Source organism: Fopius arisanus, unplaced genomic scaffold (genome assembly GCF_000806365.1).
Source record: "Fopius arisanus strain USDA-PBARC FA_bdor unplaced genomic scaffold, ASM80636v1 scaffold00027, whole genome shotgun sequence".
Classification (NCBI taxonomy): Eukaryota; Metazoa; Arthropoda; class Insecta; order Hymenoptera; family Braconidae; genus Fopius; species Fopius arisanus.
The window spans coordinates 1,275,876-1,291,874 of record NW_011887766.1 but is presented as its reverse complement, the minus strand read 5'-3'; the positions used below and the strand labels follow the sequence as shown (position 1 = coordinate 1,291,874).

Below are 15,999 nucleotides of genomic sequence, written 5' to 3'. Positions count from 1 at the left end.
GCCACAGGATAACGGTAGATAGGACGGGTAGACTAGCTATGCTGGGAATTACGGGGGCACTTAGAAGGACCCCCACCTCGGCACTGCAAACTCTGCTCTTTCTGCAGCCGCCCCACCTCAATGTAAAGAAGGTGGCACTAATCTCGGCGGTGACACTGTGGCTCCAAGGCCAGTGGAACGGAGCTAGTTGTGGTCACGCGGCTATCCTTGCTGCGGATGCGGATCCTCGTGGGCTGCTGTCACGGGGGGAGATGCCTGCAGGCCACAATGGCATTTCCAGAAGGGCTACAAAGTCAATCTTGGTAGTGGAGCAATCCAGACAGGGGGTGACATAGAGGGGACGCCACCAAACGGTCTGTTCTGGAACACGGATGGCTCCAGAATTGGCGACCGAGCGGGAGTAGGAATCTGGTCTGGGGCCCTGCAACTGCAAGGGCTGTCGGATTGGACCCGTATAGGACTGCGCTTCAGTTAAAACTTACTGCCCTGAAGGCCTGTACCAGGAATATCCTGGACAGAGGAGATAGGGGCAAGAAAACACACATCTGCTCAAATAGCAAGCGTGCACTGAGGGCACTCAAATATGAAAGCTGCTCTCGACTTGTAAACGACTGCATTGAGCTGATGGGACGGGTTCGTGCTGATAACCAGCTGGAAGTGGTCTGGAACAGGCATGGGCAATCTCCTGGTCGCTCGGAGCAGAGCCATAAACTCGAATTAGAAATCCAATAAAGTTTACAACCATTTCAATAATAAGGGTCTTAGTACTAGCATAGTGGGGGCAGTAGTGAGGGCTTCACAGGTACTAAGATGGGGAGTATCCCATGAAGCATCTGGCAAGAATTTATCCTCCGGAAGGGTAAAACTTGTCGCGCATCTGATTATTTTTTAATGCACACATGAAAAAAAATTGAAATTTTTCTGATCGACTTATTTCGCTGCTTTTCCTTTACTTGAGTCTCATTTCTCCTCTTTTCCTTTTCTTAAGCGTCACCCCCACTTCGGTTGATCTCAGCGGAGGAGAAGGGCCTTTGTTCTCAGAGCAGAGTTTGCCCAGCCCTGGTCTGGAACATTGCAGAGTCATCGGCATAGACTCGGATGGGTGGTGCAGGATCTGTAATGTAGCAAAAGATGACAATCTACACATCCTATCTAACTGTCCGGCTCTAACAGCGACGAGACTGCGCTGGTGGGGAACTGCCTTCCCCATCGGAAATGAAGTCGCGAACAAGGATGCAACGAATCTGTTAAGACTAGCAACAAAGGCCGGACTGGACATATAATCCGTGGAGAAAACAAGCGGAGCTACAATAACTCTAATCTGAGTTCGATGGCATTGGGGAGGCTAGACCGACCATCCGCGCACTTAAAGCTAATCTAATCTAGAGAAATAAAAGAACTCATACAAAGATATAAGCACTTTCTCTAGCCGCTCAGAAGCATAACATCAATTCATTAATGGCGATGAAACATTGGAAAAATCACTCAAGGATTTGCTCATTGTCCCATCCTCGCTGTCATACATTCCCAGCCTTCTGCTTGTCCAAATTTTCATCACTGCTAATATTTCCACTTATTTGTTCATATCACTCAAGCTGGTCTAGAAAAGTTTTATCTTCCGTGCTTTTGGAAAAAAGTATCTCTCTTGAATATAAAATCTCAACAAAACATGGAAGGGGAATTTCTTTATTTAAAAAAAAATGTGAGATATAATGAGAATTGGAAGCGGCGACAGTAGCCACGCGGGTGGTGTGTGACTTCGGCGGTCATCCAGGCTAAGCAACGCTCAGTTGGGTTGGTACTTGGATGGGTGCCCGCTTAGTCACATGCCTCGACGTGCAGACTGCCGCCGTTAGGCACGGTTGTAGAGAGCTGCTGTGTTCACCGAGTCAGTGTGACTGATGAAGACAGCAGAATCCCCGCATTACCGGCCGGCTACGCTACTGAGGTTTTCCATGGTTTCCCTCAGTACAAGCCAAATGGGCGCAGTACGGAAAGTCGGCCCATGACACCGCAAAAATAATGAAAGGATAGTAGGAGAGGCTAATATGAGGATAGTAGAAGAGGCTAAAGGCTAAGACGAAGGGGTGCCTATCAAACCGTAAAAACTATGGTAATAGGAGAAAGAAAAAAATGTAAAAAATGTAATGTAATGAGAATTGGACAAGTTAATTTTCTTTCTCTCAACTTCACGATCATCCCACTTTCACTTTCATCATTAACAGTTGAATTTCAACGCCCATCTCATCTTCATTTTTTGTCCGGCATAAAAAGTCCGAATACAAAAAAATAGTACATTATGCAACAAGTGCGTGATGCATTTTCTAGCCGAAGGCGAGTGTTACAATCCCACGAGTCATAAAATACATAACCCACGGGTTTTATATACTATTTTATCTCATTAGGCCCGTAATCCGCTGGAATAGTCGAATATTCGCACTACTCTTGCCTGCATGCAGGGCAACATGGACCTGAAGGGGGTGCAGCCATAAACTTTATACTTGGAGCAATTCTGTTTAATGAAGGTCGAGAGCTGGGGTATCTCCGAGTGCTGAGGTTGTCTACCTTTGCCGTTTAAAATGTTTTCAAGTTTAAGTTGTAACGAGATATACGAATAACGATTTTCTCGTCACTAGTGAAAAATAAGATGAAAATTAGCAGGTGTAATCAGCGATATTTAACGCGGGTTGAAAGAGCTGAGCGAAAGATGACTAGGGCATCGGATGACGGCCAATCAGGCCGCTCCGAAGGTGAGTGAGATCAATCACATAGTGGGAAGAGTAGTAGGGTGATACCATATCTCGGAGCACTGATGACGCTGACGACAACTGTCGGCTATTTTGGAAATACCCTCAGCTGCATTAGGGAGTCCAGCGCCAACATACAAGCATTCCAACTAAGTAATTCCAAAAGGCACCGTCGGTTTAAACTAGGGATCAACAGGTCAGACTAGGGAGAGAAGACCGTGGGAGATCTCGAGACAGTTAGCGCTGAGTGCAGGTGTCAAGCGGATGCCTTAGAAGCTCGGCATCAGTTAGTAGCAATAATCCCTTGGAATAGTGAGAGAAGGGGACACATCCCCGACTAGTGGAATGGATTATTTTGTGGCTGCAGAGCGAACGCTTTGGGCCACAAAGACCCACCTCCATGATGAAACTCGTGGTGTTGAGATGGATTAAACGTTGGGAATCGAGTCGATTCCCGTAGGCCCGATCGGACGTGTCTCCATGGGAAGTAGCTCTGGTTTTGGCTCGCGATGAGATTGCTGTTACTAAGCATCATCATAGATGAGAGAGGTCTCCGGATGCCAATGTATGTGACATGTGCCTTGAGATGTTTAGCGCCCTGTTGGGCGAAAAAGATTCTCTAATGATCTATAACTCCTAAAGAGTCCAGCCATGCTAGAGGATAGTAGGAAACGTGAGAGGGATGGCCACATCCCTCCGCGAATGACTTGGGGAATGTATCCCGCGATAGTTCTCATTTAACGACGCCGCGAGTGCAGCTGGAGTCGGTAATCAGAGTTACTCAAATGTTGGTGAACGTCGCCCACTCTACCGTGTCGTACTGATACTAGCTCGGCATTGTGAAACCGACCACCGAAAGTCCGCGGAGTAGTCAGAATTTTTTAGCGGCTGGTTTCTGTCAGGTTTCGTTGCCTCGGGAATCTTAGAAATTTGAAAGGGCAATCAAAATGCATGGTATTTAAACCAAAAGCAGAGAGTTTGACAGTTTTATTGCATATTCTCCGTTGTACAAAACTAGTGAATTAAACCAGCGTCGCCATGATGATTATTCAATAGACAAATTGAGAGTTGTGGTGAACAAATATGTGTCATGAAAGATACATCTTATGATTTGGTAAGTTAACCTATATTATATTAACCTTCTCACGTCCAAGGCGTGCTAGGATATAAATCGAACCCCGGGAATGGGCATTAATCTTCCCCAGAGCATCGCGGCATGGAACGAGTAGTTATTTGTACTTGTCTTTGCAAAAATGAAATGATAAACAAACCACATAAGAGCAGACATGGCCAGGCACTGCTATAAAGTCGGAAGAATTACATGACCATGAGAAGGTTAAATTTTACCAGTAAATTTGTAAAATTTAATATGAGTGTTATACGAATTTTTAAAAGTTTCTTGCATCGACATTGGGATAACTCTGAAGAGTAATGAAATCGCATGTTGGTCGCACATACTCATCAGTTGACTGACAGAATCATCGAGAGGTTCCTGTAAACATAAAATATTTTTCGTGAACTCATTTTCTGCACATATTTTTTAGTTTTTAAAAACGTTTTTATACGTTTTTTTTCACCACTTTCGTGAGAGATAGAAAATGACAACCAGAATTAGAAAAAACGTGGTTTGGGCATAAATTATTACCTTAACGTACTTAGGTATGACTTCTCCTCCGTAATAGACTTTGATCATATCTGCAATGATGTAAGGACTATGTCTTCCTACAATTTTTTTAAATTTCACAAAAATAGTTGTTAACTTTTGTATCTTCAAAATAATTAAACATTGCAATTGTCTTTGCTCAGGACTTCTTCTCGCAGCCTCAACAGTAGTTTGAACCGCTTTCAAATATAATCTCAGAATAATGGAGAGGTAATCAACGGCCAGTTCGGGTCGAAAGTTTAGGAACGAAGAGCACAAGTCCATAATTTTTTGAGTAAGAGATAGAGCCTCTGACTGCTCGTGCATGAACCTAGTAGCAAGGGTCAGAATTATGTCAATGGTTTTGTTTATGACGATCATTTTTCTCGAGCTCATGATAGCAATAAATAATTTAATGATGTTCAACTGCAGGTTCTGATCGAAACAGCCTTCTATTGCTGTGATTAATTGAATCAGCTTCTGAAGAGCGCGTTGACGAACTTTGTCGTGGCTTGTTTGCATAGTTGCCTTAGTAATAGCAGTCCAAATAATCAAACAGTTCTCAAAAGAATGCTCATCACTATTTTTCAGTGATTTCAGAGTATTCCTTGTAAGCAAGTGCAGACTGTAATTGAGGATTCGTACATCACTGGCTTCAATGACCACTGGAACACTATTCATACATGATCCATTTAAGATAAGCCTCCAGATATTTTTTAGCGTCATGATATCTATCAACACCCCACTGTTTCTGTATTGAAGAATAACTTTTAACAAATTAGAACTTTCCATCGCAAATTCTGTATCCTTTCCATCAATACCCTCGGTTAATTTTGTAATCAATATTGGTAAAGTTGAGCGAATGGTATTAATAAGATGATTGTCGACTTCATTTAAGGCAATGGCAGCTTCCAATGCAACTTTCAAAGTTTTCAATTGATGTATATTTGAAGACTCATCATCGATATGAGACAAGAGTTTTTTCAATAATTTTTTTTCGAATTTCATAAGAAGTCTCCGATTATGCTCAGTTTTCAATTTTAGCTTCATTTCCTCCATGGACTGTATGACTATTGTTAATATTTCTCTATTGTCGTGATGAGAACTGAACAATCGTTTCAGAGGCATATAATTTGAGGGGTTTGTCAATGAGCGTTCAATGACTCTTGCAAAAAGGTGTTGAGATTTTGATAATTCTAAAATATGAGATTCTAGTTGGATATACTGTAGGAAATCCTCATTACAACGCTCGGAACTGTTGAGAAGAATGTCTGTACAAAGACTGTCTATCAATTTATTATTTAATGTTTCCTTTTTCATTGACAAAATTACCAGAAAGATAATCATCTTTAGATTTGTGGTACAATGCATCAATGGTAAACTCACTAGTACTCTTAGATATTTGATCATGCAATTCAGAATATTATGATCACTGAGTACAACCCACGTTGACGTCGTTAATATTGATTTTAATGTTTTTAATGCGTCTTGATGTTCCTCATTTGTCCACCAATTCATCTATAAATTAAGTTCAATAATATGTAAGACAACAGATTTGTTTTTTAATGGCAATAACCATTCATTTAAAGCTACTCATTTTGATGGAAAATCGACGTCCAGCCAAGTTATTTTTTTACTTACTTTATTGATCTCGTCCAGTAAATCCTTAGTTGTACAAGTGGATTCCCCAAAAATTGAACGAATTTTTCTGAAAATCTCAAAAATGAAGGCAGTAACTAAATTCATGTTATTTTGAAATGAATCTATCGTCAATATTCCCGTGGTAAGTTGTAAGTTCTCTACCAGAAGCTCCGCTAAATGGGACACATTTGAGGAACTCAGATTGTGAGTAGTGTGTGGATATTTATTCGCCAGAGTGCTCCAGGACTGCTCCAATGCATAGAGTTCATCGTCGTTAGCTTCATTTGTCCTAAGATTGGAAGGTAAATTCCATATGTATTGAATCCTATTTTCTTCGGGCTTCAAGAAAGCTAGTCCCAGTTGAATGTTGTAACTCCCGATAAAGTTATCAATATCATTCTCAAAATTCGTAATGTAATGTAAAATATTGCTCCAGTCGTCTCCAGTTAATACGTCTGGGTAATAATGGTTAATAAATCCAATCACTGTCTGCCAACTTTTCATCATTTTCCATAACTTAGCTCTGATTATTTGATACTTATTGTGTTCAATTTTAGATGTGAAAGCTTTGCCAAATACAAAAAAAGTTTTTCCCAAATTTAACAATCCCTTGATAAGTTTTTGCTTCCCTAACAATGGCCATGTGATTTCAATCACATTAACACCTTCTAAAAAGGCTGTAGTTAGTTGTGTTATAACCTCGAAGTATGTCACAAAGCCTGAAGAGGTATTCGCAAATGTCTGCTTTTCCTTTCTGTCTTCAAGATGCATCACACAAGAAGCCAAATGATGAGCGAAAGTTGCCAGGATGCGTGCAGCTTGAGAATTGGTCGAATTAGAAATTGACAGGGAGAACTTATCAATGAAATCTTGAGGTAAAATGTTTCTGTTTGATTGCATAATTTTGCTAATAATATTTGTATTCATTAAACTCTCATTTAAGACCATTAAAATTGATGCAATCATTTTGTTGAGTACCTTTAATCGTATACAGGCATGAATAATATCACTCATCAGTTTCTCGTATGAGTTTCTATCACTCGGGGATAATTTTTCTTCCAGCAGAATTTTTTTGAAGATTCCATGCAGTGTACGTGTGATTGCAAGAGGATTGCTTTGAGCAATTTCTCCTAACGAATGGTAAGCCGTTGATGACGAAGTATTTTTAAGAAGCATTTCATCAATGATGACGTGAACGGCATTCAAGTGATTCAAGTTATCGTCTTCATTCATCTGCCCCCCTCGAGCTGCCATCATCGATTCATAATCTTCTATTGGAACAATGAAAAAATGCAAATTATTTTAATAAAATATTGTTAACATCAAATAAACAGATAGAAATGTCTACCAACTATCAATATGAGTATTCCGCCTTCGTTTAATTGAAAGAGTCTCAATTTTTAAATGGTTACTTTACTTCGTTTTTCACATTGTTTATAATGGATGGAATTATTTTTGATGGTATTGCATTTAATCCACTTTCTACTTCGCCCCGCTGTTACACTTTTCCACATTCTTGCCTAATTATATTTCATATGTTTCGTGAAACCTTTTCAATAAAAAAAAAAAACAAAAAAAAAATGAAAAACGGAATTAAATTACGCTTTTTTAAATAAAAACATTCATTTTCTATGAATAAAATCATTTCGCAAAAAGAAACGAAATATTTTTGTTGTTTGATAATATTTTTGAATGCTTTTCAATAAAAAAACAGTTGTGTTTCATTTTGAGTGAGAATTAACGAATAAGGCCAGAATGTGCTATCTATCGAATGGTATGATTGGTTTGAATTTCATCTTGTTAATGTAAAATATTTCGAAATTCTTTGTTGCAATTGTATTGGTGAAAATCATTCCGATGGTTATAAAAAAATAATTATAAACAAGCAAAAGGTCGGAAGTCTATGACAGCGAGGATGTGACAGTAAGCAAGTCCTTGAGTAATTCCTTCCAATCTGTCATCTCCATCAATGAATTGATGGTATGCTTACGAACGGCTAGAGAAAGTGCTTATATAATTTCTCTCATTTTTTGATGATTACCAAAAAATTTGCTATGATGAGGTATGTGACTTGGAATTGATTGAGATAGAGAGCGTAAAAACCAATTTCTTTTTGAGAGAAGACAAATTTTGTATTATATTTCGAATTATTTATTTTTTATTATTTTATTATATTTTATTTTATGTAGAAAAAATGTTATGAAAGAACCTAATTAAAAGAAAATTCTACATATTTTTTAAAGAAAATTTCTATTAAACCCTTTTTGACTATCATAGTAATAGTAGTCAAAAGAAGGTTTAATAGAAATTTTCTTTTAAAAAATGTAAAATTTTTCTTTAATTATGTTTTTTCATAAAATTTTTTCTTCCGAGTAAAAAGATCATAAGTGTTCGATGAAAGATTATTTATAAAGTGAATGACTTCAGAAAGCACATCAAATTTGATTGCAAAATGAATCAACATTGGGACCGAAAATGAGATTTGGAAAGTACAAAAAAAATAAAGTACAAGATTTTGAAAAAAGAAAGCCTTAGCGTTCTTCAATACCAAACATTTAATGGCCAAAAGGACATTTAGTAACCCCCGGGTACTTACCCGACAAAAGTCAGTAATTCGAAAAACGCAATTATGTACTCGATTGTACATTGTTAGTACATGATTGTACCTATAAAATTTTTGTTTGTATATCAACGGATTAATTAAAAAAAATTAATTAAATTTCGGCATGATCTTAGCCGACAACAAATTAAAAATTGATCAATAAAACCAAATTAGGGGTGTTTTCCGAAGGAAATCGTTTGTACATTACGAATTTCATGTTTTCGTCGTTTGTACATTGATTGTTAATGAGTTAAATCCATTTGAAAAATCATGGTTTAAGTTGCGCGTCTCTATATTAGCGATTTCTGCTCTTTGTTCTGTGTCTAAATGGGCTTTCGCAGATCCTATCACTGCTACTCGTTAATGTATATAGGGGGCAGTGCGGCAAAATGGAGGCTCATGACTTTTTTCAAATGTTTATAAATTAGGAACAAATTGAAAAATTGAGCTCCATCTAAGGGATTCATAAAGGAGAAGGATTTTACTCTCAATTGAAGCAAAATCAAATTTTTATTTCCTCAAAATTATGGTTAATGCATTTCCATACGATTAATTCGAATGTACGGACGTTCCCCAATAATGCTTTTCAATAATACTCCACTCCGAAAATGACTCTCCACTGCACTCCGAAATGAACATGGTGGCTAAAAATGAATCCCCTCTCATCGCGGCCCCTCTCACCTGACTTATTATGACGTAGATGCGCGCAATATTTCTTTCAATGCAAGTTTGATGCAGAATCCACATTTCAATAGTACAATTTCTGTTAGATTCAATGTTTATACTCGTAAAGCAAAGAATAATGCAATAAAAACCCATTTAAACACAGAACAATGCGCAGAGGTCGATAGTATAGGAACGCGCAACTTAGACCATGATTTTTCAAATGGATTTAACTCATTAACAATCAATGTACAAACGACGAAAACAAGAAATTCGTAATGTACACACGATTTCCTTCGGAAAACACCCCTAATTTGGTTTTATTGATCAATTTTTAATTTGTTGTCGGCTAAGATCATGCCGAAATTTAATTAATTTTTTAAAATTAATCAGTTGATGTACAAACAAGAAATTTATAGGTACAATCATGTACTAACGATGTACAATCGAGTACATAAGTGCGTTTTTCGAATTACTGACTTTTGTCGGGTAAGTACCCGGGGGTCATTTAGTACCAAATTTCAAGTAATCAATGATTTTTTCGCTACGCTACCGTGCTAACAATTTTCGTTTTCAAAAAAACAGGAAGATGCAATATCTCGAAAACTTAGAGAGAACTGATGCACATATTTTAATTAATTGGACCGCGAGAGGGCGTCGACTAGAGTGACACGCATGAGAAAGCATTGCGGAGAAATTCAAGTATTTTTTAAGAACAAAGAGTGCTAGTGGAATCAAGGTAAGTGGAAAAAGAGGCGAGAAGTATAATGAACGCGAAAAAGAAGGAGAGGTTAGAAGACGATAGCGGCAGACGACGATCGGGAGAGGGAGGTGGACGGTGGCTACAATCTGAGAAAGACGGAAACAAAAGAGACAGAAAGGCATGGCAAGGAAGGGAATGAACAGAAGCAGAAAGCAGCGACAACAACGAGAACAGGCAGAGGCAGAAAAAGGACAACCCCAGAGGATAAAAAAGAACCAGGGAAAGTAAGTGCGACTACAGGCGGGAAGAAACTGAAGGAATACTGGGCAGAGATGAAAGAAAGGAAGAATATGCAGGGAAATAAAGAGGAAAAGCAGGGAGTGGGTGCGAGTGAACAATACGTTAGTGAGGAAGAAGAGAAGAGAAGAAGGACAGATGAAAATCAAGAAGAGGAGAAGGCAGAAAGAGAAAAGAAAAAAGAAAGGAAATAGAGATCCTGAAACCGACGTAGACCTTGCCAAGGACGCCAGACGGTAACAAGGACAACGGCAGGCGAAAGGATAGCATAGAGAAGGATAAAATGACAGAAGCAGAAAAGCAGACAAACAAACCGGCACGAAGGGAAATAGGGAAGGGTGACACGAGAAAAGCAGACCTGCACCAATGGGAAGAACAACCACAAAAAGACGGGAGTAGGGACCAACAAAACGAGGAAAGGAACTATTAAAACGCAGAAAATAAAAGGAAAGACCCAAAGGAGAAAGAAAAAAGATGGGAGGAGAAAGAAATGGAAAAACTGAAGGGATGGATGGAAAATTGGAAAAAACGGCAAAAGGAAAAGTGGGAGGCAAGAATAGCGGACATAGAAGCACTAATTAGAACAGAACTGGGAGGAGGGAGAGTTACGGGTGTAGACTGCGAGAGGAGGAGAGAGGAGAATCAGGAGAGCCAGATTAGGGGCCATCTCAGAAACCTACAGGAGAGACTGAGACAGAGTGATGAAAAAAGCGACGAGCTAGAAGGGAGGGTAAGGATGTGGAAAGAAATGGCAGAGACATGGAGGCAAAAAGCTGAGAAAAGAGGAGAAGACGGGGGAAATACAAGGAACGGACGATGAAAGAATGGAGGAGGAGGAAGAAGGGAATGAGGTAATCGGAAGGAGACCACAGATTACCGATGAAAGCCCACCAAGAAAAAGAGAAAGAGATGAGGCCAACACAAGGGGTGTGGAAGACAGGAGGGATGGGGGCAAAGAACAACAGGCAGAGCAGAGAAGGCAAAAAAGATAGGGAAGACCGAGAAAATCAATAGGTAGAGGAAAGGGTAGCAAGAGGGAAGGAAGGAACGAGAGGACTCAACGAAAGGAGAAAGAGAGGAGAAGAGGGCAAGTAAGAGGGTCCAAGTAAGAACGAGGAAAGAACAAATGAAAGGGAAGAAAGGCAATTAACCATAGACAAGACCTCACCCCCGGGGAAACTGACGAAGGAAGAACGGCAAATAGAACTGGACCTGAGGAGAAATAAAAGGAAGAACATGATTATTGAGGGACTGACCCTGATAACGAGAACAAAGAAAGAGGGGCTAGAGAACTGGATGCTGGAGGTACTGGACCTGAAAGTGACAACAGAGAAACTGGACAGCAGAGAGGAAGGGGGATGGCTGGCCAGAGTGGAAGAGGTAGCACATAACAAGGCTACATACATAACGGATGATCTCACAAAAAGACAGAAGGAGGTGCAAGCATGGATGGAAGGGGAGGTAAAGAACTAGAGAAAACTACAAAAAGAGGCATGCACGGGATACAACAGCATCTGTGTGGGAGGGACCTGGCTAGAATGGGATGAGAAGGAAGGAACATTCAGGGACCTGGCTAGAATGGGATGAGAAGGAAGGAACATTCAAGCAGAGGAAAAAGAGAAAAAAGAGCGAGAGGAGGGCCCTTTCAATCAGGAGCCCTGCACGGGCGAGGAGAAGAGAGAAAGGGCAATTAAAATTTGGCATGGGAACGTAGAAAATGTAACTAACGTAGGGAAGAACGAGGAATAATGGAAAAAAAACTACCAGGAATATCAGAATACGGAATGGAGGAAGGGACAAAAATAACAGAAAGGAAATAACAGGACAAGACAACGAGGAGCGAGGGGAGAAGGTTAATAGAATGGTGCGATGAGACAAGAAGCAGACTAATCGAAAAATGGATAAAGGCAAAAAAGGGAGGAGTAGCGGTGAGTAAAACAGTGCAAGAATGGTGGAAGGCGATAAATTGGTTCAGACAGTGAAAGAAAACGGACACAAACACAATACCAGATGAAGATTGGCTAGAACATTTTAGGAAACTGTTGGAAGCAGAGGAAAAGCAGGGGGGAACAGGGAAAGAAACACCAAAAAGTGACGAAAGGAGAGAAGATATGAAAGGAGCAGGAAGGAACCACAGGGAGAGAGAAAGTAATAGAGACAAAATAAATAGATTTGGGGAAAGAAATACAGACCGGGAGACAGCAGGGCTGATAAAGGGACTCAAAAGCGGAAAGGCAGCAGGAGAAGACGGGGTCACAGCGGAATTCTGGAAAAAATTGTCAGAAGAAAAAAAAAGGGAGCTAACAGAGACAATAAAGGAACTATGGAGGAAAGAGGAGATGATGGACAGGTGGAAACTGGCTACAATATACCACATATATAAAAGAGGAGACCCGAATGAAGCGGCGAACTACAGGGAGGTATCGCTGCTGGATATTAGGTATAAAATACTCTCAACAATAATGGCTAGGAGGTTGGGGCAATGGCTGGAAGAGGAAAAGAAACTATCAGAGGCGCAGGCAGGATTTCGGAGAAACAAAGGGACAATGGAACAAGTGTTCGTATTAAATACACTGATTGGAAACAGGCTAAAAAAGAAAAGAGGGAAACTCTACGTGGCATTAATAAACTTCAAGGCGGCATTTGACAAAGTGGATAGAGAGAAACTGTGGAGAAAAATGGAGAAAATGGGGATGGGGGGGGAAATTCCTGAAAATGACTAAAAAGATTTACGAGGAAACAAGGAACATTGTGATAGCGGGGACGGGGCTAACGGAAAAATGCAGGACAGGGAAAGGAGTCAGGCAAGGATGCCCTCTAAGCCCAATCGTGTTCAACATATTTATACAGGATTTGGTGGAGACCTTAAAGGAAAAAAGGGAAGGAGGCACGCCAATAGGACCGGGGACAGGAGTGCAAGTTTACACACTGATGTATGCAGATGGCGCGGCCATAATAGCAGAAGAAGGAGCAGAACTAGACAAGATGCTGAAAACACTAGAGAGATGGGCGGAGAAAAACGAGGTGGAGGTGAGTGTTGAGAAATCAAGAATAATGGTATTTAGGAACGGAGAAAAGAGAAAGACAGAAGGAAAAGAGGCGAAAAAAAGGACAGAAGAAATAACGGAAATAGTAGCGGACCAAGTGAGGCAGAAAAACTGGAAAAAGATAGAAGAATCTAAATATCTAATATTTTTTGTTTAAAGTTCAAATCTGGAAATTCAACCTCATAAACTGAACAGCTCTTGGCATGACCCGGGAAAACTACGTGGAGATGGCTGTTCAAGGCTCCCAAAAAGTGATTAATTGTGGTTGATAAAACAGAATTTCCAACTGGCGCATCGCTGGAATATGCAGCCTGGTCGGAGCACGTAAGAAGATAATGTTCGTATGGAGAATGACGCTCATCTCGTGCTCTTTCTCACTGTGAACTTCGTTGCCGCCTTGGTCCCTTCATGACCATGTTTTTTACAAAAATGTAATAACTCCACTTTTCCGGAGTTTGAACTAGGATTTTCGCGTTCAGTTTGTCGGCACTTTGGAGGGATTGCGTGGGTGGTGGGTGTCAAATTTGCAGTGAGCGATCTCCCTCACACCAGAGATTTTACACGGGTGGTCACTTCGGTGACCGTCACCAAAGTGACCAGTGCTCCATTTCTCGTGTGCTGGATATTTCCATTACTCTCACCAAATTGCTCGAATCACATATATATATATTTTTTTTTTTAATTAATTGAGATAGAGTACACCGGGATAAATATTTCGATAGGTAAAAAATTGAAATGATTCGAATAGCGTTCGAGATATTTAAGAAAATCAATTTCAAACAAAGTTAAATATTTCATGAATTAATCATCGGATTTAGCCGTTCTTCAATCCCAAATATTTCATTGCTAAGAGGAAATTTTATGCCAAATTTCACATTGACGAATGAATTTTTCGCAACGTTACCGTGCAAACAAACTTCTTTTTAGACAAAACAGAAAAATTGAAATGTCGTGAAAACTTAGTGAGAATAGATATACGTATTTTGATTGATTGAGACAGAATACATGGAAACGAATATTTTGACAAAAATTGAAAAATTGAAATCGATTGAATAGTTTTCGAGATATTTGCGACAAGTGTTTCAGAAAGAAATTTTGGGAAAACGGCTCCACCAATCGAACTGAATTTTTGCACAAACTTATTCCTTCGTAATACCTATGATTTGATGGAATTTGACCGTTCTCGGAATAACTTTAACCATTTATCCCTTCAATTTTCTAAAAGAATACCCCAAGTCGACCATGTACATATACACACATAGTGCTCAAATTTTGCATTTTTACGTTGCAGATCAGTCTACATCACTTCCAAGCAAAATTTGCAAATTCGAAAATTTGACGATGACAAAGCTTCCGTTCGCACGCAAAAAGAAAAAAAATTATTGAATTGTGACGGATCAGGATATTGATTCCAAGGGATCTGCCAAATTCACAGAAACGTAAATAAAAAAATGTAGTTCACCATCGGTCGTAGACATTTACTATCCGCCATGATTGGAGAAACGAATACTAATAATAATAATATATAAAATAGAATAATAATTTGACAATCAGCGACAATATATCATATAATATAAATATATATAATATAATATATATTAAATATATATTATATTGATATATATTTATTTTATTTTTAAAAAAATTGAATTCCAATTCTTGTATACCTATCGTTGAAAAACGAAATAGAAACTCATGTAGTAGCACCACAAAAGTACCAATACGCGCGCGTTCATCTCTAGTTATAAAAAGAATATCAACATAATTGATAGGAAGAGTTGCAAATTAGATATTGATTCCAAAAGATTTATTGATGCCAGATTTGCAGGAGAATAATTTAAATAAATTTCATAGATAATTCATATTTTATATTGTCACTGACTGTCAAATTATTATTCTATTCTATATATTATTATTATTAGTATGCATTTCCCCAATCATGGCGGATAGTAGATGTCTACTACGGATGGTGAATTACATTTTTTTATTTACGTTTCTGTGAATTTGGCAGATCCCTTGGAATCAATATCCAATATACATATATATATACACATATATCGAATAAACCAGCTTCAAAAAACGTTACATTGGGATTTATTTTAAGGAAATCATTTTTTTTATAAGTACTTTTTTAAAACCATTGGAGTGGCTACCGCATCAGAATTTGGACAGACAATTTTGAAAGATCTTACACTCGCATCATAAAATTCAAACTGAGGGTAACAATCAATACATAGTACATGCCGGCCCTAATGTAGAATTTTCTGTGAAATTTTCATTTCAGTTTTATGAAAATAATCTTAAATTTGTTTTTCATCGACTAATGGTGGAAAAAAATGGTGAAAATTGATAAAAGATTATAGCACATCGTATTGGTGGTTTAGGAAAAATTGTGCACGCATGAAAATTCTCATGAAGTCGTAAACACAACGACTCACAAAATCTATACTAAGAAAAAACACATTCTTTTCTCTACACTGAGAGAAAAATGTAGTAGTTTCAACGCAATATGGTGCCAACCACGCACGTTCTCTTGTTTCGAAATAAAAATTGATTCGATTGCTGTTAAGGCCCGGGTGGAGGGATTTTTGCCCGACATGTCCCTAGGAAATTCCCTAGAAAAAACGCGTTTTACGGGTAACGAAATGCCAGCCCCT

The 15,999-nt window shown here is 39.0% G+C and overlaps 1 protein-coding gene across 4 annotated transcripts in view; it reads right to left on the bottom strand.

The window, feature by feature from the left end:
- Positions 1 to 3,704: 3,704 nt before the first annotated feature.
- Positions 3,705 to 15,999, bottom strand: part of LOC105265141 (uncharacterized) — an 18,221-nt gene continuing 5,926 nt past the window's right edge. For 2 of the 4 annotated variants that reach the window (XM_011302482.1, XM_011302483.1), the window contains exons 3-5: positions 6,031 to 7,301; positions 4,393 to 5,907; positions 3,705 to 4,239 (exon numbers count right to left, since the gene is read on the bottom strand). In XM_011302482.1, coding sequence (XP_011300784.1) covers positions 4,084 to 4,239; positions 4,393 to 5,907; positions 6,031 to 7,301 — 2,942 coding nt within the window. In that variant the 3' untranslated portion in view covers positions 3,705 to 4,083. Of the gene's footprint in view, positions 4,240 to 4,392; positions 5,908 to 6,030; positions 7,302 to 7,382; positions 7,551 to 15,999 lie in introns of those variants that run through there. The other 2 variants (XM_011302484.1, XM_011302485.1) reach the window with 2 other exon arrangements.